Source organism: Sphaeramia orbicularis, chromosome 2 (genome assembly GCF_902148855.1).
Source record: "Sphaeramia orbicularis chromosome 2, fSphaOr1.1, whole genome shotgun sequence".
In the NCBI taxonomy this organism is placed as follows: Eukaryota; Metazoa; Chordata; class Actinopteri; order Kurtiformes; family Apogonidae; genus Sphaeramia; species Sphaeramia orbicularis.
In genome coordinates this window covers 2,046,988-2,071,007 of record NC_043958.1, presented here as the reverse complement: position 1 = coordinate 2,071,007, position 24,020 = coordinate 2,046,988, and the positions used below count along the sequence as shown (strand labels likewise).

Below are 24,020 nucleotides of genomic sequence, written 5' to 3'. Positions count from 1 at the left end.
GAACAAGGTAGATATGTCACAAAATCCCAAAAATGTGTCGGTGATAAAATGAAGGATGAAGTATTCCAAGTCAAAAATCAACAAATATGGAGAAAATAAATAAGAACAAAACATGTACAAGACAGAGCAAAATAAACAGAAATAAAATAAACAGTAACAAATATGAATACATTAAACAAGAACAAAATTGAAAATTGAGAAATACTAACATAAATTAAGAAAAATAAACAAATATGAATAAAATAGTAACAAGAACAAAACATGCACAGAAATGAAGAAAATTGAGAATCATGATCACAATGAAGAAGAATGAACAAATATGAACATACATAATAACAAAGAATAAAACATCTTCAAAAAGTTAAGAATCGTGAACAGAATCAACAGAAATAAACAATAAATCAACAAAAATGAGCAAAATACACAATAACAAGTACAAAACGTACAAAAACATGTGGTCTGTTTTAGTGTTTTTGTAGGACGCTGTGTGGTGTTTTACAGCTGTTGTTTGGTGCTGCTCACCTGCGTCATCCGTCTTTTTCTGGGCGTACGCGGCAGCAGCGACGTCCAACAGCTGCCTGGCAGTCAAACTAACGGGGGAAGTTCCCCTTAAGAGCGCCTCTGTAACCACCGCGTCGACCCTGAGGAACGCCGCTCCATAGTACCGTGACAGAACAGCCGCTGCGCTGCTCGTATCTATAAAGAGACGGAACGGGAGGAAAGTGTCTGAAACCAACCCACTCAGTGCTCGTACTGGGTCAGTTCATCCACAGATAATCCTAACGAGTGCTCATGTTTGGAAAACTAACTAAACCAACACCTGAAAACCAAAGGATCATTAAAAGCTCCTGTCCATCCCACACTAACTGTAGTACATGTGGGTGTTTCCACCTGTGTTCGGGGCTCCGTAGACGACGACACCGATGCCTTTGCGGTTGAGCGCTGCCAGACCATCGGTGCTCAGGTCGACGCCCATGTGGCGGGCGATGGCTCTGAACACGGGGTCTGCCTCCATTTGTCGCAGTCGTTCAGCCATTCCCTCTGCGGTCAAGTCTGATACCACTGAAGAAGAAGAAGAAGAAGAAGGGGAAGAAGAAGAAGAAGGAGGAGGAGGAGAAGAAGGAGGAGGAGAAGGAGAAGAAGGGGAAGGAGAGGGAGAAGAGGAAGAAGACGAAGAAGAAGGAGGAGAAAAAGGAGAAGAATAAGAGGAAGGAGGAGAAGAACAAGAGAGGAAGGAGAAGAAGGAGGTGGAGAAGAAGGAAAAGAAAAACAGGAAGATGACAAATGAGAAGAAAAAGATAACATGAAACAAAAACAAGGAAAAGAAGAAATAGTAAGTGTAGTAGTAATAGTAGTAGTAGTAGTTGTAGTAATAGTAGTAATAATAATAGTGGTAGTAATAATAGCAGTAATAATAGTAGTAATAGTAATTGTAGTAGTAGTAGTGATAGTAGTTGTAGTAGTAGAAGTAGGAGTAGTAATCGCAGTAGTAATAGTAATAGTAGTAGTATTCTTCACTTGTAGTTACTCTTCTTATTATCGTCTGTTTGTGGAACCTGAACTAACACCAGTTCTTCATCCTTGGCTGTTATTGTAGGTCATTCATTTATCCCACAGGGGCAGTTGTTTGTTTACCTGCACCACCCTTGACTATTATGATCTTCAGTGTAATTTATTGCACCAAAGGGCCAGATTGGACCATATGGTGGGTCGGTTTTGGCCCGTGGGCCGTACATTCACCACCCCTGTTCTAGTGCATTTGAAGGAACCACTGACTATTTCTATTTCATTAACATCCAGATGTAATTCAGCCTAAAAGGATCACACAGTCACAGATCAGTCCCTGAACTGGTGTAAAAGGTGTGTGTGTTCATGTGCTGGGTCAGACAAATCCTGCTGGTCTTACATAATTCCACTGGTCCCACAGACGTGGTTGGTTCTTCCTCTGCTTTGCCTTCTTCACCGTCCTCTACTGTGGAATCACAGGTGGAACAGGTCAAAACATGTCACAGCAGATACATACGTGGACCGATTCTGCTGCACATGAACTGTGAAGGTACCGTCACCTTCCACAAGGGGGCGCTGGTCCCTGCAGAAGTCCAGCAGCTCAGAGGGCAGACTTTGTCCGGGAGTCCTGGGGGGGAGCAGCAGCACGCCGTTGTCATGGTAACCCTGCATCAGACGCAGAATCTGCAGGAGACAAAGTAAAGGTCACTCACTGTTCACACTGATACGACGTCAACACGAAAGGGTTAAAAGTGCTTTTTTCTGTATGAACCTCTTACACAACTTCAGCCCGGATTAAAAATGACCAAATATTAAATAAATGTGAATGAGTGTACGGGAAGGAAATGATATGTGAAGATCTGAAAGAAAGATGAGGTTAATTCAGACGTGAAGGTGTTTTAGAAAATATGGTGGAACATTAGGACCAAATTAGGTAAAAAAAAAAAAAAAGAAAATTTTAAGAGTTGTTGAGGAGGGAAATATTTAGAGAACTAAATGAAAATAAAATAATACATTCCCAGAAAGAATTTATACATATATATATATATATATATATATATATATATATATATATATATATATATATATATATATACACACACACACACACATATATATATTCTAGTGGAAAATTCTGAGAATAAACCTTTAGTATTCTGACACTATATGGTTAAAAAATTTATTTTATTACATCAGTAGCTTTTATGTGAGATTAAAAAATGTGTTTGAGTGTAAGTCAATTATGGTCTTGCACTTTAGTAAAACCACTGATGTAATGAAATAAGTGGCTCAAAGGACAAAGTCATCATCATAATGAACAAAAATGAAGGAAAATTAATAAAATAAGCAACAAAAATGATTAACAACAATGGAAAAATCATCCACAAAATGAAGAAGAATGAACAAAATAATCAAAATTTGCAAAAATGAAAAAAAAAGCCAAAATATATGAAAATTAATAAAATAATCGTCAAGATGAATCTAAAATGAATGAAATGACCAACAAAATATTATGAAAAATAAACACAAAAACACAGGACATAGTAGTCAACACAAAAAAAGACACAAAAATGAATGAAAATTAATAAATTATGATGGAATATGAGGACCAAATTTGGTAAAAAAAAAAAAAAAAAAACTAAACAAAACTATCTAACAAAACTAACTGTCATTGAAAGGATTAAAATCCTTCAAATTTGAATGTTTGGTCGTTTTGAGCAGAACTGAAGTTATTTCAGAAATGTATACAGAAAAAATCCTACTAATTAAAGGCATCGTATCAGTTTTTTTACGTGGTCATTTTGGACTCCTTAGGGCGGTCCCTTCCACTGACGCCTGGCGGTTTGAGGGAACTGTACCTTCTCTTCTTCGAGGTACTGCGAGTCCAGCTCCAGGCAGTAAAACTCGATGGGGAACGAACACGGGTTCTTAACGCTGACCTTGGCTTCCACCTCGGTGCTGGACGGTAGACTCGGCCCCAGGTCCAACGCCGCCGGACAGAACTCCAGCTGAGGCTCCGCCCCCTGACCCCGGACCGTGATGGACAGCTGCTGGGCACTGTCTGCCACGTAGACCGCCAGCTTCCTGTTGTACAGATGCTGCAGGACACGGTGACTATTCATTTCATTTTCATTCGTTTGTTTATTTCGAGCATTTATAGAATGCAAACAAATTCACAATTCCTAAAAAAAAAAAAAATCATTCATTTATACTCAAAAAGGAGTGGGAAGAAGAAAAACTTATTTAATCCCACCCCCATTCTCATCATCAAATAACCGAACATAATAACATTTTAAATACTCACTCCTGTCCTTCGACTTCAAGCCAGAACAATGGACAAAATAGAACAAAATGGGCCTATACCAAATTAGAATAAACTCATTTGACCAAAATGTGTGTAAAAAAATAGAAACAAAGTACATTCCTGGTGGTGTTACCACAGGTAACAGTTAACCGTCAACTTACATGATAATAATTACATACCAACAATGGTAAAAACAAAAAAACTACAATACCACAAGTGGTAAAGAACAGCAATAATTACATACCAACAATGGTAAAAAAAACAACAAAAAAACTACAATAGCACTAATGGTAAAGGACAGCACATACCAGCGATGGTAAGAACAATAGCAGATGGTAATGGACAACACAGACCAACTAGATGAGGAACAACAAGCACACATGAACATATGAGACAGAATATTGATGTAACATCAGTATTAAGACCCTCCATCTTTATACTGGGACCAGACCATATTTTTGTATAACAGTTTAAATCAGTGGATATTTTAGCATTGCTTGTGTTGGATGTCCAGACTGTTCCAAAGTTTCACTCCACATACAGACACAAAAGTGTTTACGAGTGAAGATTTGAATGATATATTAAAACCAGGGCTGTCAAAATTAATGAGTTAAATTGTATTTGTTTGACAGCACTAATTAAAATGCAAAGGGCATTGTGGGAAGCGAAAGAGGTTTCACACAGATTCGGCAAGAAAATGAGCCAGATCCATACAGCTTAGAATTCTCCAGTCCACCAGGGTTGTTTCACAGGATGGGTCTAGTGGGTGGACGGAGGTAAAGAACACATTTGGGTTCAGCACTCACCAAGAAACAGTGAAATTGCTGCTGCGTGGCATTCCCATTTCTGTCAAAATTTCCGAAAAGGCCAAAAGTGACATTTTGGTTTGGTATGTAAATTAACGGACTGCTTGTGATGGAGTCATCTTCGAAGTGATTCAAGTGTGTTAGTGTGAAAAGACTAATGGATTAGTGGTAGTTCGGCTAGCGCTGGGGTCGGATACATTTGAACAACAGTTTGTGTTGAAAGTCATTCGCTGCTTTAATGTCTTCTGTGTCATTTTTACATTTCACTAATTCATTTCATGGGAGGGATCGGACTCTTTGTGGGCCGGTTCTGGCCCACAGGCTGTATGTTTGACACCCTTGCTCTAATGCGAAGAGAACATAACCGATGTTGACCATGGAACCAGAATGGCTAAAGTCTTATCACTTCCCGTCCTTCATATCGTCACTGTCAGGTGGAAACCTCGTAAGACCATTTTTGTTTTTTGTTTTTTTGTGGTCATAAAATGATTCTATTGGTCAGTCTTCATGGTTTTAGAAATATTTAACCCATGACCAGTGTTGAAAACGGCTTGTGACTACATCTCTTAACTCCATTCATTTATTTTGGATGGATTTCGGATTCTGTTGGGTTTCTGTAAATTGGCTTAGAGTCTGGTTTTCACCGACTCAATACGTTAAGTATCATGAGATAACTTTTGTTATGATTTGGCACTATATAAATGAAATTTGATTGATTGATGATTCAGAATATACATCGTTTTCTAGTTTCTTGAAAAATTCCCATTTTGAACATAAGAGGTTTCCACCCAACGGCGACAATATGGTGGTTTTCCTGCTCCAGAAGGAGAATGCCTATGACTGTTAGGGTGGATGTAGACCCCGTCGTCCATTTAACCATGAAAACCTTCTCACCTCCTCTACGGGGCTGAATTTGATGTGGACATTGACCCGTTGACCAGGGAGCGTCACGCCGGACGACGGAACTGCCTCGAACACCGCTGGAGATGGACGTTGGTCCTGAAGGAGCTTCTTACGCTGGTATAGAGGAAGGAACTTATCCACCTGAGGGAACGAAGACCACCAGGATTCCCCTGAGCTTCTACAGTCAGTTACATTAAATATGACGCATGTTGGCGCTCAGTTTGTACCTTTTTGAGAGGCTTCAACTTCTCAGCGATGCTCCAGTGGCAGGGAACGGACTCGTGGTTGAACAGCTGTATCGTCTTCATCTAAAGAGAAGTTTACATTAGTTTTTAAGATGAACATTAGGACCTAAAAGGAGGGAGAAGGAACACTGCACCACCTTCAGACCACCCACGTGGAGTTGAGTCTTTTAATACTTTACAGACGTTGGAGCACAAACAAACCTGGTGGAGCCGACATCACCAGGAAAAAAAAAAAAACTACTTAGATCTTACATGGTTCAGGTACATGAGATACTTGGAAATAGAAAGTTTTAAATAAACACTAGAGTCAAAAGGATTTACCTATCGATGTGTGAGAAAAATTAAACAGCAAGACAGTCATTAATAAGAGGTGAGGGGGTTCTAGAATTATGTTCATTTTCATATAATTGTTCATTTTCTGTATTATCTTGAATACTTTTTTGCTTTTCCTTGATTTTTTTTTTTCTATTTACCAAATATTTTTCTTCATTTTCATGATAATTGTGTTCATTTTCTAGACTCATTTGATCATTTTCTACAATATTTTATTTGTTCGTGATTTTCATTTATTATTTTTTGTTCATTTTCAAAATAAATTTAGTCATTGTTTGTTCTTTTTCATAATATTGTGTTCATTTTTGTTCATTTTCTTGATTAATTTCCTCATTGTACTGTGTATTTTATTTGTTTCTGTTTTTCCTTGATTGTTTTGTTCAGGTTTGTTCATTTTCTGGATTTTTTTGTTCATTTTGATGAGAATTTTGGTCATTTATGGTTTAGGTTTAAGTCAAAGTCTTCCCTCCGCAGAAGTAGCGGAATGTATAATAATATAACTGGTAAGTATCGAAAACATGTCTAAAATGAAAACTTTTTGATCATAAACATTATCTGTTATTCTATTTGAATCAAATGTTTCTAATGTGAGATAAATGAAGCTGAATAATGACTTTAAATTACAGATTAAGACTCATCAGATGCCTGCAAAGATAAAAAAAAAAATGCATTCTGTAAAACCTGAAGATGTAACTTATAACCCCTCCCCCAGGACATCCATATAAGGAGTTGTATCTTATTACCACAGTAATTTCAAAAATGGTCAGTGCTGCCTTCCCATTTCATCAGCCTGTAATACCTGACACATTCCACGCTGCACTGTGTCAAACTCCACCTCATCTGTGGAAAGGGTGATGCCTGGCACCGTGACCACCGCACACAGCCGGACCGGGACCACCGGGCCCCCCCGGACCTGGAAAACCAAACAGAACCACGTCACAGCCCTGCTCATTACTCGGGTCCACACTAACTTCACTTTCTGCTTCACCAGGAACTTAACTTTACCAGGAATTTGGAAAAACCTTGACGGGTTTCCACCAAAATTACCTGGTAAAAAACTTTCTCTGATAAAAGTTTCAAGTGGGGGTGGATTGGACTTTTCAGATTCCCTGGAATTCTTGGGGGTGTGGACGGACAACGGCGTACATTTGACAAAAACGCTTAAAAGAAATTCATCAGTACTTCGAGTAGTCTGCGACTCGAAATGACTGGGACTCATTTGAATAAATTTCCAGGAATCCTTTGACTCAGTTAAATCAGTTCCAGGCAATAAAAGTTCCTGGGAATCTGGTGGAAAAAGGGGCTGATGTCTCTGTTATGTGGACCTTCTACATCCAGAATGAAGAGTAAACATGATGCTGTGCACATTTGTATATTCTGTACCTGTATGGGCATGACCACGCTTACGTCGCCCATCTGCACGTCGGCTCGGCGAGGATCGAACGTCACCGTGAAAGTGTGTGTTTCCCCGCAAGGCAGTTTCTTAACTCTGTCCAACTCTGCACTGAAACCTTGAAGAACCAGCAACACACTCAGGTCAAATGAATCATCGCATTATTTGATTTTTATCACATTGGCTCCAAGAAGCAGAAATGAACAATAAACAAAATGGCAAAAATAAGTCCTTATATCAATGTGTCCATAACTTTTTCATCTTGAGACCCAAAACACAATGAAACTTGAATATATTATCTATGGACTCTTCTACGAAAACAGAGCCACTTTTTATGAATTTCTTATATCCCTTGTGTTTTGTTTACATTTATTTACATCATATTCTTCCCACAGAGTCATTATATTACTTTGGGTAATTCTGGGTACTTCTGTGCTCACAATAAAGACATTTATTTCTAGACAAATTGATTGTTTATAGTTTCCCTTTGGTTTTAACCTGCACCTTCCACCTTATTTGTGTTCATTTTCTGCAAGTTCCAAAGCTCAGAACTGAAGAACCACCAGGAGAAAACTAACCAATGACACCTCATTTGAAAGGTAATAACTTTTGATTCAGAAATATTTCTAGTATGTAGCTTAAATAAAACCTGAATTACATCAGGATTTTTGTTTTTTGTTTTTTAATAGGAATACAGTTAATAATGGACTGGCCATGTGACCTCATGGCCACATATCACATTAGCTTTGATTACTATTCAGGTGATTATTTCACTAATTATCTTTTGTTGTTCAGGAATTCTGTCAAATAAACTTAGAGACTCAGTGTTAACCCATAAAGAGCCAAACATCCACTGGTAACAAAACCATTTACTGATCTAAACTGTTTAATACCTGTTGACCCATTAATCCTATCAATACATGTCAATAATTGGTGTAAAATACAGTTATTCATCTTTTTGTGGTCATCAGATATGACCCATTTGGATGTTCAGAGGCTCTGTAGTTACTATGGAAACACTATCATCTTCTACAACATTGATTCACAAGTAAAACCCATGGAGTTGGATCAATGACAGTGGATGGACATGCTTGGTTTTACATTCAGTTATTGATAGATTTGCTGAAAAAGTCACTTTTCCTTCAGTTTTTCTCCATTTTTGATATAATAACCCTCACCTTAAACCTGAACTTTTATAAACATCCACATGATCAATGAATGAAATACGGGAAAACACCTGATATTCACTGAAAAATCGCAAAACACAGAGGATAATATACAAGAAATGGTGATAAATCAATACAGTAAAGTTAAATATAGAGAAAAAAAAAAGACTTTAGAACTGCCACATAAGTAGCCCTGGGTCTTTATGGGTTAAAAATGCACTTGTGCTTTAAGAACATGAACGTCTTGTAATCTATCAAAAAAGTCTTTATGACACTAGCATTTAATAATGGTCATAAACATGTTGGCAAAACTCAAAAGGGCTTCATTGTCTCATCACTAATGATTACTGTGTTACGTAACAACACACGTCTCATCACGACACATGTCAGTGTATGTTTGAACACTGAAATATCGGACCTGAATTAGAAACAGTGCTGTTTTAGCGTCCTGCCGTCCCCTCATGCATTACCTGTGCCAGGTAGAGGTGTTCGATTGGCGCTGAAGGACACGGCCACGCACCCGGTGTTGACGACATTTACGGTGTGGCTCAGGACTTGACCAGGAATCACAAAACCAAAATCCAGAACGTAGTCTGGGAGGAGGAACCTGCAGAGGGATGAAATGACACTGAGCCAATAACATAGTACCATTCAATAATGTAATACCAGTTCATAATGTTATACCAGCCCATAATACCAGTCTATAATGTAATACCAGTCTGTAATGTTATACCGGTCCAAAATACCAGTCCATAATATAATACCAGCCAAAAACAAGTAGAAATTTGACTAAAATAGTGATTATGAGCAACTTGCACCCTAACATTTTTTGCATATCTGCAAATACACAAATAACAAAATATGTGTGAATGCATTTATGATGAACCCAGTGGTGTAATCTACTGTGCAATCCCACATTTCATCATTAAATAAAACACAGAGACATTACATTTGAGCATTTTTGTAACGTGGTTGTAATGTGCTGAAGCAGAAATACACTGTTGACACCTGATACGTTATGTTATGATGATCTTTTTTTCTGGTGTATTTGCAGATGAGACCAGTCGATCTGTTCACAGAATTTATACCAATACAGCTCTGTGAATGAAAAATGATGAATAAAACAAAAACATAGCCAGTGTGACGTTCATTAACCCAGAATCTCTGAATGGAACAGCAGAGTTTTCTTACTTGCTGAGTTTCCACTGTTTTCTGGCGTCTTGAATCTCCTGCAGGCCGCCAGCATATTCTTTAACCAGCATTCTCTCAATCTCCATCTGAAGCAGGTCTTCATACTAAAAACAGCCATGAAAGAACATCAGAGAGGGAGGGGTCGATATTCACTCAAAAGTCTCAGTAACAGAAAAAAAGAAAAAGATTTGTTCCGAGGGCAAATAACATAATACCGACCAATAACGGAATATCGGCCAATAACGGAATATCAGGTAATAAAGTAATCCCAACATATAACCAGCCATAATGAGGATGACGATGACCCATGATCACCCTCATGATGATGCATGAGGAAGGTTACAGTGTTTCTGTTGCATAATTCCAGTAGTGCGTGTTGCGTTCACTGACTGTAAGAATGCAGCTGGCCTCTGTTGGTGCCCCTCCACCAGCTTTAGTCCCATCTATCGGGTCTTCTCGGTCCTGATGAGCCTCCATGGTTGCCGTGGCCCGTTGCACCACATCTCTATAGCAGTCCAATGCTGCAGTGGAACCAAAGAGACGAACCCGGACATAAACACAGACGCACAAAGTGTTACTGAACCATATGACCAGAATATGTGGACTAAACCTTCATACAAAAACAGGGAAAACATGCACCAGATCAATAATCGATTAGACCAGGAGTCAAAGCCTGATGAAATGAAGAAAACGTTTTTATTCAGTGATTAATAAGTTTTCTTCTTCCCACTCCTTTTTGAGCAATACTTAATGAATTTATTTCATTATTACTAGTGTACATGGCAATTGCTATATAGTCTTGATCACCTTTATTTATTAATGCATTTGCTCTGTTATTAGTTCCTTATACAACTAAAAACTTTTTTTTCTTCTGCCCAAAACAAATAAATGAATGAAAATTGGGCTGCACTGTTTTACATTTGTAGAATGTAAGAATGACTTTTGGCCACTTGTTCCATATGTGATTAACCCTTGTGGATCTGTCTAATTTATCATCTTCGAGACAAAAATCACACTCATTTTTTGTGCATAAACCTCTTAAACCACTTCAGCGCTGCTCAAAACTACCACATGTCCAATCATTTTCAAGATTTTAACCCTTTATATGCCAGTTTGAGTATGTGATGCCACTTGTTTTATTAAAAAAAAAAACAACACCAAATATGAGATATTTTCCAATTAATACGAGTGGAAGGATGGGTCATTGTTTTATATCAGTGTCTTGGACCAGTCAAAAATGAGCAATAATGCTGATTTTATCGCATTAGTAGTTTTTATGTAAGATTCAAAAGTGCATTTAGGGTTATTGGACTGTCTCTGTTTCTCAGTTATTCTTGCATGAAAGAGTTGAAAGGGAACGATTGTTCGGTTTACTGAAGATTCTGGAGTGACTGAGTGAAAATCTCGTACTGTAGCGATAATTAGTCGCAGAGTCTTAGCTTGCGTATTTATCTGTGAAAACATACAGAGGTCTCGTGGTAAGTTGAGGCTGATCCTTGGGAAAACCCCCTCCCCAGTCAGAGTGATGTCCTGCGGTGGGAGGTGGGCCACCTGCAGCTGAAACCGCCTCTCAAACGCCTCAGGGACGCCGGGAAGGTAGAGCACACGGAGGCTTTTCTCTGCACCGGCGTCCACATGACCCTGGCACAGGAGAGCCAGTAATCACATACAGCATTAGACACAAATACAGGTGTATGACACAGATACGTGAGGTAAGTGGGTGGGCGTACCTTGGTGGGAATGACCACAGGTTGGCCAGGTTTGACCTCTACCATCTCCATCTGCTCTCCACCTGTTGGTTGACTTGAACTCATCTGCTCCTCCTCCTCCTCCTCCTCATCCTTCATCCTTCCCCTCTCCACACATCTCACCTCTGTTTCCTGGTGTAGGATGATGAACTCGAAGCCGACCTTCCCAGTGTTTTTCAAGGTCAGCTCGGCCTCCGCTACATGATCAAACAACTGGGGAGTAAAGAAAGCAGAAATGCAACACCGATGTGCTGATGAATGAAAGCGTCTACTGCTTTTGCAGATGTGGACAGAATGCACAGCCCTTTGTACCTGCTGACCAAAGTCCACGTGGGTCAAGTCAAGACCGTAGGTGAGTTCTGATGCTTCTCCTCGGAGTTTGACCTCGTACGTAGGCCCCTCCTCCACGTGGCACTGAGCGACCACCTCTCTGCTCACGTAGCTGTGGCCGTAGAAGGAGAATGTGATTGGCTGCTGCTCCCCAGGTTGGAGACGACCATAGATGGGCAGGACATCAAACATCTACAGATGCAAACACAAAACAGTCTCTTCAGTTTGCTGAGCTGCACATATCACTTTCCCAGACTTAGGCCCAACCCCATTTCATGCCTTGGCCCCTCCCCCTTTACCTTATCCCTCCATTTTGCACATTCATGTGAAAGGTTGTCCCAATTCTCGATGAGCTGGAGGGGAAGGGCTAAGGGGGAGGGCTGTTTGACCCTCGAAATGGAGATTTTTCAGGACCACGTTACAAACGCAGGGGTATGAGAAATCTCCCATAATTCTGTTCGAATCATTGGCAAGATGGAGGTAAACACAGCAAAAATGTGCCGCAGTGTGATGAAGGAGACACACAAATGTATGTATTTTCTTCGTAAACAACTTAATCATTTGATCGACTGTTAAATGCTGTTTCAATGTGTTATAAACCGTATTTCTGCGGTTGATAGCCACAAAAAGATGCCCAAAGCCCATGGAACAGAGACGGTTACAGCTGCTGATGAAATGGTGAATTCTTTCAAAAACAAAGCTGACACATCTGTTTATATCTGTTTCAAAGGTGAATGTTTCAACCCCTACCCCTTGCAACTCTGTTTCAAGGGGTGGTGCAGAGTGCAAGAGCCAAGGGGTGAACTGGGATTGGGCCTTATTCTAATATACACTGTTTGGGTCTTTATGGGTAAATCTACAGAGATGCATCATCATGAGCTTCTATGAGGACTATATCTATTTCTCTGAAGAGTTGACATTTTTTTGAGCTCAGAAAAACCGGCCTGTTTTCAGCTCGGTGACTCACTCCTACAAAGTGAGTTACTTACCTCTTCCACATGTACAGTGGAATGAGTGAAGCTCTGTTCGTGTGGTTCAAGCGAAGGACTGAAAGGAGCTGAGGACGCAGGAGACAGCGAACCCCTGTCTTCTTCATTTACCAGATTAGTTTGCATCTCCTCCAGCAATAGTTCACGGGCCTCGGTCTCTCTGTGTCGGGACAGGAAATTCATAGGCAAGACGAAACGAAGTATGAAGCGCATTTTTGGAATTGGAAGTTCATGCACACAGATCAGCCATAACATTCTGACAAGTGACATCCAAGGCCCGCTTAACAGGACCTGTGAACATGTAGACCTTCAAGTTGATGTGATAGAAACAAAATGGGTAAGAGTAGAGATCTGAGCAATTTTAACAAGGGAGAAGTGATGGGTCAGAGCAGCTCCAGATCTTGCTGGACACTTCCAATGTACAGTGTTTCATACCTATCAAAAGTATCTCAAGAACAACAACCGGACCTCAACCAATCGAACATACCACCGGTCTAATATTGTGGAGGAACCCCCTTTTTCCACAAAACCAGCTCTGACCCAAGGCCTAGACTCCACCAGACCTCTGAAGGTGTGCTGTGGTATCTGGACCAAGACGTTGGCAGCAGACCCCTGAAGTCCTGGACGTTGTGAAAGTTGTGGAGGGATTGAACTTGTTGATCCAGCACTTCCCACAGACGCTCAATTGTCGACAAAATGAACAACCAACCAAGGTAACCAACAAAATGATTAAAAACGAATGCAGAAATCACCATAATGAACTCAATAGTAAACGCAATGAACGAAATGGACAGAAATTAACATAAACTGAACAAAATGTACAACAAAATTAGCAGAAAAGGATAAAAAACAAACATGGTTGTCAACAAAATTAACAAAAATGGCCAAAACTGTACAAAAATGAAAACCACCAAACTAGCTAACAAATATAACAAATAAGAAAGAATACAAAAGTCAACAAAATAAACTAAATATGTCAAACTCCATGGGTTTTACTGATGAATCAATGTTGTAGAAAACGACAGTGTTTCCGTGGTAACTACAGAGCCTCTGAACGTCTATATGGGTCATATCTGATGACCATGAAAAGATGACAAACTGTATTTTACAACAATTTTTTACATGTATTGATAAAATTATTGGATCAACAGATACTAAACAGTTTAGATCAGTAGATGGTTTAGGTTAAAGGAGGATGTTTGGGTCTTTGAAGTTTAACCAACTATCCTAAATATATTAACTTTACTATGAAAGTGTTAAAGTCTCCGGTTTGAGAAGCTTCAATCAAATACTTTTAATCCAGAAAATGATGCAAATTATGACACTATTATCCAAACTAAATCGGTTTCATGTCCTGTTAATATCATCATCAAAGTGCAGCAGCTACAATTTCAGCCTTTTTCCTTCTAAAGACACTGTAACTTAAACTCCATGCAGTAAAATTTTGCTGTGTTACATTCAATTCACAAACTAAAGGCTGTTTTCTCAATTAATCAGTAAAAAAGTGCCAGCTAAAGTGTTTCTGTTCAGTAAATTTATTTTACTTAACCCTTAACACGTAAAACTATTCTTGTGGTGACTTCCAGATGAATTTTTTAGGTCTTTACGGGTTAACCAAATCAATAGCTTATGAATGCTAGCAGAGGCTCCTGTCCGCGTTTCCCTCATGTGGGATCTATTTACAATGTAAATAAACATACCTGTGTTTCTGCTCCATTAAAAACGTCCAGCGGTAGGATACAGGCAACGGCGAGCAGTTGGTTACTGTGATTTCCCTTTGAGTCTCGGTGCAGTTCAGTACACAACCAAAATCCACTGAGTCGGTGGAGAAGTGCAGGTTGGGGAAGTGGACCTCGGCATGCAGCTCCACCATGTCCTGGTGTGGATGTCCATGATAGCGAACCTCCAGGAACTGGAGAGAGGAAGGCACGGTGGCTGAAAACAACAAACGCAACTACCGGACGAGAAGTTCAGCGGGTTAGGGTGGTCTGGAGCAAAAGCCCAAGCCTTGAGAACAACCTGTTTTTCAACCTTGGGGTCACAACCCCCCGTGGGGTCACCTGGGATTCAAATGGAGTCGCCTAAAATTTCTAGTAATTGATAAAAATTAAAAAAAAAACAAAAAACATACTAATAAACTAGAAAAGCACTCAGAGAGATCAGTCCACTCCACCCCCGACCCATCACCACCAAAATTTAATCATTTGTTCCTTGTGCCAGTATCAACATTTCCTGAAAATTTCATGAAAATCCATCCATAACTTTTTGAATTATCTTGCTAACAGACAAACAAACAAACAAACAGACAAACCCTAATGTAAACATAACCTCCGCCATTCCTTGGTGGAGGTAAGTTGACAGAGAAAATCCCGATTCATAAAAGACATGACACACTGTGAAGCTGAAACTGAAGCACTGTGGTTCAGTTCATCTGTCAAATGTTCACTGTGGTCGGTTTCAGATGCTGCAGCTCTTTCATAATTCATAGTTTGAGTTCTTGTTTGTTCAGTATTAATTGTCAGTCTTGTAAATCCAAACTGGACTGACTGTTAATATCCTGACCAAGGAAAATAAAACTCACTTTGTACAGTAATCTACACCTGGCTTTTCTGCCTCCGTCCATCATAATGTACATTATATAGCCTAAATGTCCTCTAAAATTAACATTTATTTGCAACATAGTATAGCAAACTATTATTATATTACTATATATGATCAAAACCAAATTAATTTTAACAAAAAAATGTCTCTGTTTTGAATGTCTGGGGTCGCCAGAAATTTGTGATGTTAAAATGGGGTCATGAGCCAGAAAAGGTTGGGAACCACTGCTTTAGAAACACTACAAAAGCACATTATTATTACCTCATGAACCACTCGTGACACCCGATCCTGACAAAATGCTGGATTAAAGCAGATCCACAGCTCAGCCTGCTTCCCACCGCCTAAAACCATGGACTGACACATAAAAAAGGTTAAATAAAAACACACCAAGGCTCATTTATTTATTTATGTATTTATGTATGTATGTTTTTTTTTCTCTCTCATTCTTCAGGGGCTTCAAAACCATTAAAATGTGGAATCTATTAATATTTTAATCAGTTTAGGTTAAAGTCAAGGTCAGGTTTATTCATACAGTACATTTAACCCTTAGGTGCTCCTCAGGCATTTTTGTAAATTTTTCTTTTTCTTTTTTTTTCCATTTGTTAATAATTTTGGTATTTTAGTATCTGACACGACAGAAAAAATACTAATGCAATTAAATCAATTTTGTTGCTAATCTTTGACACATCCAAGGCCCTAATCACAACCAATGTTTCATCCATTTACTATTTACTTCATGTAATATATTCAATTTTTTGTGGTTTTTTTTTGTAATATATCACTGAGGATTCAAATACTTAAACTGGCATTTAAAGGGTTAAAATCTTGAAAACTGTTGAACGCTTGGTAGTTTTGAGCAGGGCGGAAGAGATTTATATATATATAAAAAAAAAAAAAAACCCAAGTAAAAATGTTGACATATGAGAATTTTATAGTCGTTTTCGTGTGTGTACATTTTTGTCCATGAGAGTGACCAGAGGTTTTTGTTTTTTGTTTTTTTTTTTGAGGAGGGCATAAGGGTTAAAACAACTCAAGCTGTAAAAATACATAATATGTTAAACTACTGAAAATAAGAGTAAAATTTACTAAAACTGAAAAAAACAGCATCTGTATTTATTTATTTACTTATTTATCTTCACTTAATGATTTATTTGATTGAAAAAAATCAGTTTTTTTCTGTTTCAATATAATAAGGTTTGAATTTACTCTGAGCTTTAATGAATACCTGCATGATCAGTGAAATAAATACAGGAAAGTACACGATTTACACTGAAAAAATGAAAAACACAGACAATTATATTATAATAAATGGTTATAAATCACTTAAGAAAGGTTAAATAGAGAAATAAATTCAATTGGGAAGTGCCACAAAAGTAGCACTGGGTCTTTATGGGTTAGAAAAACACAGGGCTTAGCATTTATTCTGTCAAACCAGGTTAGAAAAAGAGCAAAGACATAGAAAAACCCAAACCTTTGAGGGTAATACTGTCCTTCTGCGATGGTGCGTATACACCCCCTGCCCACCGACCCACACTGACAAAGGGTCATTAAACTGAACATTAATGCACAGGGACATGTACCTTGGACGTAGATGAGCTATAGACTCCAGGAGTGTCACATACAGAGAACGGCACCATGACATACATCTCCATGGATACGGTCAGGGTTGAGATGTTCTTCAACACCAGCTTCTCATATAAGGGCGTGGGACTAGTTCCTGGAATCTGCAAAACAAATATATGAAAATATAACTGCCAATATGCTCCTTTTGCTCATGAGTCTAAGAAAGTAAACCACAGACAAGGAAGATGAAAAGAACATTCTTGACTTGCTTTCTTGGCTATTGTTTATTGAATGAAACTTTCATTTTTCCCAAAGAAATTACATGTTTGTCATAAATTATTAGAAATTCTGGTCTACAATTTCTTTTTTTTTACTAATCATCTGCCTCAGAGGTTAAATGTGCCAAATCATACATACTTTAATAGGATGAGATGAAAACAAATGTCCAAAGTATTGGTTATCTAATGTTTTCCATGTGTATAAAAAAGTTTTATTACACATATGTCTATTTTTGTTCATTTCTGCTAATTATTTTCTCGATTTTTTGATAATTTTTTTATTCATTTCCTTGGTTATTCTGTTTATTTTATTCATTTTTGTTAATTTTTTAAATTGTTTTATTCAATTGGTTGATTGATGATTGGTTGAAAAAGTCACGTTGATGAACAAGACAAACACATTTACAAAATATAAAATAACGTGGGAAAAAGCAAAAAGTTTACTAAAATTAAGCAAAAAAGAATAAAATAAGAAACAGAACAAACAAAAACAGCCAAAGTATCAATAAAATAAAAAGAAATAAATAAGAAAATCTATAAAATAATAAATAAAATTAATAAAATGAACAAAATAACGACATATTCACTTGTTTTTGTTCAGTTAGTGATATATTTTACTGTAAAAGTCACTTCTTCCTCAGTTTTCTCTGTTTTTATATAATGACCTTTGAATCTACTCTGAGCTTTAATGAACATCTGCATGATCAGTGAATTAAATATAGAAAAATACATGATTTACACTGAAAAATACAAAATAGAGAGGATAATATTATAATAATGTAAGGATAAATCACTTAAGAAAGGTTCAATAGAGACAAAAACTGATTTGGGAACTGTCCCAAAAGTAACCTGGGTGTTCATGGGTTAAATAAAGTCTAAATCCATAGCAGAGTGTTTATGGCAGTAGTGTACGTACTCTGGACCATCGGACAAACCTTGTCTATGTAGAAGTTCAGCTGCTTGGGCTCGATGCTAATCATGGGCGCCACAAATCGACAGGTCACATCTACAGACATGATGTGTTCACAGCAGCCCTGGTTGCCCACGATACCCCGACACTCCAGGCGCTCCCGTACCACCTAGAACCAGAACCAGAACCAGAACCAACATCAGCAAAGAGCCAAACAGATCCAGATCCATGCCGGTGGCTGGTGTACATGAATATGATGAAGGCAAATGCAGTGGCTTGAATGTCACCTCGGATGAGTCTGAAAATCCGCTGAGCATCATGTCGACTGAGCATCCTGGGTAAAGCTCCACCCGGGGGGGGCTGATGCTGAACACTGGCTTCCTCCTGGGAGGAGACGCCCAGGGGCCAGAGACCACGGCGGTCTTCTTCATGGGAACAGAGATGGGGGGCAGGGAGGTCCGACTCAATGGGCTCTTCCTCACATGGGCTTTGTCTGAAGGAGAGAAGCCATCGGTGCCCCAGTACAGGCGGTGGGTCCTCTGGCCCAGGTTGGTCAGGGTGAAGGGGTACTGGTATGGATCATGACTGATGGAACACAAGCACAAATAAGACATCAGGTAGACCAGGGCTGTCAAAACCGGCCCACCAAAGGCTCCAATCCACAGGTGGCAAACATACGGCCCGTGGGCCAAAACCGGCCCACCAAAGGGTCCAGTCCCTCCCATGGGATGAATCTGTTAAAATCCTTTTAGTTCAGGTTCCACATTCAGACCAATATGATCTAAAGGAAAATACTATCAAAATAACCTACAAATAATGACAACTACAAATATTTCTTTTTTTAGTGTAAAAAAAAAAAAAAAGAAAAATTACATGAAAATTTTTAGAATTACAAATTATCCTTTCTGAAAAAATGTTAAACATGAAATATCTTCAGAAAAACAAGTGTAATTGTACCAATCTTCTGTCTGTTATTAAATGTTTTGCGTATTTGTACATCCACAGTGATCTCTATGTTGTAATGAACATTTGTAAATGATAAACTGAGGAAGAATATTGTTAAAACTGCAATTATTTTCCTGAAGACATTCTAGGTTGTTTATCTTATTCACATTTTTAAAGGATATTTTATAGATGTGAACAGCTTGATAATGTAATATTACTTTTTTCACTCTAAAACAGAGAGAAAAGTTTGGAGTTGTCATTTTTAAAAGGTTATTTTTTCATTTTATAGGTCTGACCCACTTGAGCTCATATCAGTCTGAATGTGAACTGTCAGTCTAACACATCTCCAAGTGCTGCAGAAATACGCCTTAAAGATTCAGCGTTGAATCTTTACTGTCATTTAGGGATGACACTGAAGACGGTCATTTATGGTGTCCAAAAACACCAAAGTGAAAGGTAAAGGGGACGATAACTGCGATGAAAAATAACACTGAATGCTGCCCACCATAAAAGTAGAGAAGAGGAGCACATTCCTCCAAAGATAAGTGAGCAGTGATGGTGCAGTGAGGCGTTCACTGCTGTACCTGAAGTGTGTTCCGAGGTCAAGGGTCGGGGCTAAAGGCCGGTCGCTGACGATCGTGGTTCCGGTCCCTCTGGCGCTCAGGGCCACGGTGTGGGTTTGACCGTCCTGGATGGACACTTCCAGCGTGTCCTCACACTGGGTGGTGTCCTTGAAGTAGGCCACCACCCGGAGCTCCAGTTGGGCCTCGGATGGCACCTCCCCTTCACTGGGCTCAACGCGCCAAAAGGACTTTTTATGGCTCTGACAACAGGGAAAGGAATACAATCAGACTCAGCCTCCTGTCTCGTGGACGTACCTGGGCTGAAATGGGCTCCATGAGCCACTGATGGACCTGTGAAGATGTGCAGCATGAGCAGTGGTTTCCTAACACAAGAAAGATGAACCCTTTAACAGCTTTTAGTTTTTATGCTCCACACATCTGGAACAAACTACCAGAAAACTGCAGGTCTGCTCAAACTCTCAGTTCTTTTAAATAAAGGTTAAAGACTCCTTTATTTACAGCTGCCTTTGATTAGAGAGGTTTTGTAGTTCTAATACCTGCACCGACTCATTTTAACTGTCACGACTGATTTAACATTAAATTCTTAAGTTTAGCCAAGACTGTTTTTAGCTGTTGTTTTAACTATCTCTTATTCCTGTTTTAATTTCCTTCTTTATTTTTATCTTTTCCTTTTGTTTAATGTTTTATTCTCTATGATTTTAATGTCATTTAATGCCTTTGTGAAGCACTTTGAATTGTCTTGTGTATGAATGGTGCTTTAATAAACACATTCGCCTTGCCTAATGTCGACCCGAAAATTTGCATCAAACTGTTTCCATTACGGAATATAGCCAAGATAGTGGATGTATTCCCCCAGTGCCAGTTCAGGCATATTCAATACGTACCTTGGCAGGACACTGAAATACATTTTGTGGCATCAAGAAAAATATCTCCATCTCCTGATGGATGTCACAAATTTGCTTCATACCCAAATTTCTATTTCATGTGCCCATTCTCTACTTAAATTAACATCTACCTGAAAGTAAAAACATAAAAAAATGTAATTTTCTGATGTGTTTGTGTATAAATTCAGATGCTAAAGGGCTAAATATCTGCCTTGTATGATCAAGCCCTTATAGACTATTGTGGTGAATTCTCCTCCATATTCCTCGGTTTCTTAATGAGGTGCTGTTCAACACTCTTTGTGAATGTACATACATTTCCTGGTGACTTTCGACCCCTGACGTTCATGGATCAATGTCTTGTTTCTGTAAAAGTGTTATTACTTGCTCGACATTCAACAGATTTTTGGATAATTTTAGTTTTGTTTGGATTGTCGAATGGAGTAACTGATAATCTATAAAATAACCTACACACTGAGATTGGAAAATTTGTTTGATTACTATTATGACAATTATACCTACTGTCACTAATTTGCATCATAGTTACAAAACTTAACAGTTACACTACAATTACCTGTACATTCTGTACATTCTCTATTGATATTGGACTCATTTTCTGTGTGTTTTATACTTGATTGATTTTATATTTTCATTCTTAAATCTTTTTATAATTGCTACTGTATTTATTCAGGCATAGAGCATAAAAACTTAATAGCTCTGCACTGTGCAGTTGTATTTTTGCAATGACAAAGGTTTTTCTTATTCTTTAGTATCTGCATCATAGCAACAGCACCAATCATTGTTTTATATACAGATGCAGAAAAAATTATTAGACGATCAAAAGTCATCAAAAACAATGGTTATGCAATCAAGTACTAACTCTTGTGTGTATCATGTGACTAAAACAGACAGAAAAGAAAACATGGAATGTCGAAAAGCACTGTTTTTGTCAGTACAATGCCATAGATACTGATGTAAGAACTGAAGTGATTTTGGTTTTTATCAAGGAAACAGAAAATGGATAGATATCAGCGCTGAAATTAAACTACTATGAGCTATTTTTGTTGTTATCATTATATTTGTCCAAATAAATGTATCTTCAGTTGTACCCGGCATTAAAATGAACAAGAAACTGAAAAAAACAAGGGTGGTCTAATAATTTTTTCCCTGAGTGTAATTGTAAATAAATTTAGAGAGTACGGGGATGATTCCATGCACAGACAGTAATAGTTTTAGAGCACAAAAGAGTAAAAACATTCACCTACCACACAGTGTCTGTCGAGGTTGTGATATGAGTTAGTACTTTTATTATTCAGCTCTATGGATAAACAGATTGAATTTATTTCAGTTGTTGTGGTGTGTGTTTTTACCATCCGAGTAGAAAAGTGGGCCGGTATAGGCGACTGGTTCAGCAGCTGCAGAGTTTTAACGGTGTCCTTCAACACAGGGATTTTTCCAAAGTCCAGCTGTGTTTTCTGAATGTGCACAACTGGTCCCTGCCCAAAACATGTCAAGGACACCTCCTGAAACAGAGCAGAACAGTGGAGGATGAGAAGAACAACGTAGTAACACACAACCCAAATTCCACTGACGTTGGGACTTTGGGTAAAACTTAAATAAAAACAGAATACAGTGATTTTCAAATCCTTTTTTGACCTATATCCAATTCAACATACTACAATGACAAGATACACAACGTTCAAACTGATAAACTTTAATGCTTTTTGCAAATAGTCACTCGTTTAATGCCTGAAACGTGTTTCAAAAGAACCTGGTCCAGCGCAACAACAGACTGGGAAAGCTAAGCAATGCTCCTTAAACACCTGTTCAGAACATTCCACAGGTGAACAGGTTGAGTGGAAATAGGTGAGCATTATGTCTGGGTATGAAAAGAGCATCAACGAAAGGCTCATTCATTCACAAACAAAGATGGGGCAGGGTCCATGGCTTTGTAAACAACTGTATGAGCAAGTGTTCTAACAGTTTAACCCATAAAGACCCAAACAGTCACTGGTGACAAAACCTATCTGCTGATCTAAACTGTTTAGTACCTGTTGATCCATTAATCCTATTAATACATGTAAATAATTGGTGTAAAATCCAGTTATTCATCTTTTCATGGTCATCAGATATGACCCACTTGGATGTTCAGAGGCTCTGTAGTTACCATGGAAACACCATCATCTTCTACAACAATGATTCACCAGTAAAACCCATGGAGTTGGATCACTGACAGTGGATGGACACACTGGGTTTATGATCAGTTAATGAGAGACTTTAATGAAAAAGATTTTTTTTTCTTAGTTTTCTCTGTTTCTGATATAACAATCCTCAAGTTTAATCTGAGCTTTAATGAACATCTACATGATCAGTGAATTAAATAAACAAAAATATCGGCTTTTCACTGAAAAAACACAAAATACAGAACATAATATAAGAAATGGTGACAAATCATTTAAGAAAGATTAAATAGAGGGAAACATTCATTTGCAAACTGCCACAAAAGTACGTCTTTTGTCTTTACGGGTTAAGAACAATGGTTCTCAATGTACAATTGCAAGGAATTTAGCAATTCCATCACCTACACTTCCATAATATCTAACAATTCTGAGAAATCTCTGCATGTAGGTGACAGAACTGAGAACCAACATGACATTCGGATCCCTCAGGCAGTACTGCATTAAAAACAGACATGGTTCTGGAGAGAATATTAACCCTGTAAAGCCTGAACAATTAAATCACTGACAGAAAATTCCAGTTCGTTGAAACCGAAGCCTTTATTGGTCCTTCTGGACAACCCCAAAATGTTTTTTTCAAATATCAATTTCCATGTATGCATTTCCATTTTGTATCATATTTGATACATTGGGTCTCAATGCTTAAATATTATTTTTGAGCAAACAAAAACATAATATAACACAAACATGTCTAACAAATTGGTAATTTCTTTTCTAAATGGTCACAGTTCTGCCTCCTTCCTTCTTAATGACAGCCTAGTAGTGTCACTGGAAAGGCCTCTGCTGAACAAATTCCTCCCCCTGGTGGATTTTCTGTGTATTACATGTATCTAATTGTATACATCAGGTTTTTTAAAAAAAAAAAATATCACTGATCATGTAGAGGGCTTCAAAACTCATGTATCAAATATGATACGTTTGGTGTGACAGGGTTAAAACGTGGGCTCAGGAACACTTCAGAAAACCTAAGATTGGGTTTGTAAAAAAACAGATAAAACACAAAAGATAAGTTCTCCATAGATTCTTCTGTGAACGGATTACAGCAAAATCATGGATGGATCAAAACAAGGACAAAGATGAAGATAAAGAGAGCTGCAACTGTGTCC

General features: G+C 38.3%; 2 protein-coding genes across 2 annotated transcripts in view; both read right to left on the bottom strand.

Annotated features, from left to right (window-relative positions):
- LOC115432728 (zinc finger protein 420-like) overlaps positions 1 to 24,020 on the bottom strand; it is a 597,943-nt gene that overhangs the window by 47,525 nt on the left and 526,398 nt on the right. The gene's annotated exons all lie outside the window — the stretch shown is intronic.
- hydin (HYDIN axonemal central pair apparatus protein) overlaps positions 1 to 24,020 on the bottom strand; it is an 85,125-nt gene that overhangs the window by 46,641 nt on the left and 14,464 nt on the right. The window contains exons 17-39 of the mRNA XM_030152482.1: positions 22,048 to 22,200; positions 19,797 to 20,035; positions 18,555 to 18,852; positions 18,293 to 18,436; positions 17,097 to 17,240; positions 15,778 to 15,870; positions 14,616 to 14,827; positions 12,916 to 13,075; positions 11,909 to 12,118; positions 11,579 to 11,809; positions 11,315 to 11,489; positions 10,239 to 10,369; positions 9,849 to 9,952; positions 9,128 to 9,264; positions 7,482 to 7,609; positions 6,898 to 7,011; positions 5,748 to 5,828; positions 5,512 to 5,661; positions 3,366 to 3,605; positions 2,061 to 2,190; positions 1,907 to 1,972; positions 892 to 1,062; positions 523 to 696 (exon numbers count right to left, since the gene is read on the bottom strand). Of these exons, the coding sequence (XP_030008342.1) occupies positions 523 to 696; positions 892 to 1,062; positions 1,907 to 1,972; positions 2,061 to 2,190; positions 3,366 to 3,605; positions 5,512 to 5,661; positions 5,748 to 5,828; positions 6,898 to 7,011; positions 7,482 to 7,609; positions 9,128 to 9,264; positions 9,849 to 9,952; positions 10,239 to 10,369; positions 11,315 to 11,489; positions 11,579 to 11,809; positions 11,909 to 12,118; positions 12,916 to 13,075; positions 14,616 to 14,827; positions 15,778 to 15,870; positions 17,097 to 17,240; positions 18,293 to 18,436; positions 18,555 to 18,852; positions 19,797 to 20,035; positions 22,048 to 22,200 (3,685 nt within the window). The remainder of the gene's footprint in view (positions 1 to 522; positions 697 to 891; positions 1,063 to 1,906; positions 1,973 to 2,060; positions 2,191 to 3,365; positions 3,606 to 5,511; positions 5,662 to 5,747; positions 5,829 to 6,897; positions 7,012 to 7,481; positions 7,610 to 9,127; positions 9,265 to 9,848; positions 9,953 to 10,238; positions 10,370 to 11,314; positions 11,490 to 11,578; positions 11,810 to 11,908; positions 12,119 to 12,915; positions 13,076 to 14,615; positions 14,828 to 15,777; positions 15,871 to 17,096; positions 17,241 to 18,292; positions 18,437 to 18,554; positions 18,853 to 19,796; positions 20,036 to 22,047; positions 22,201 to 24,020) is intronic.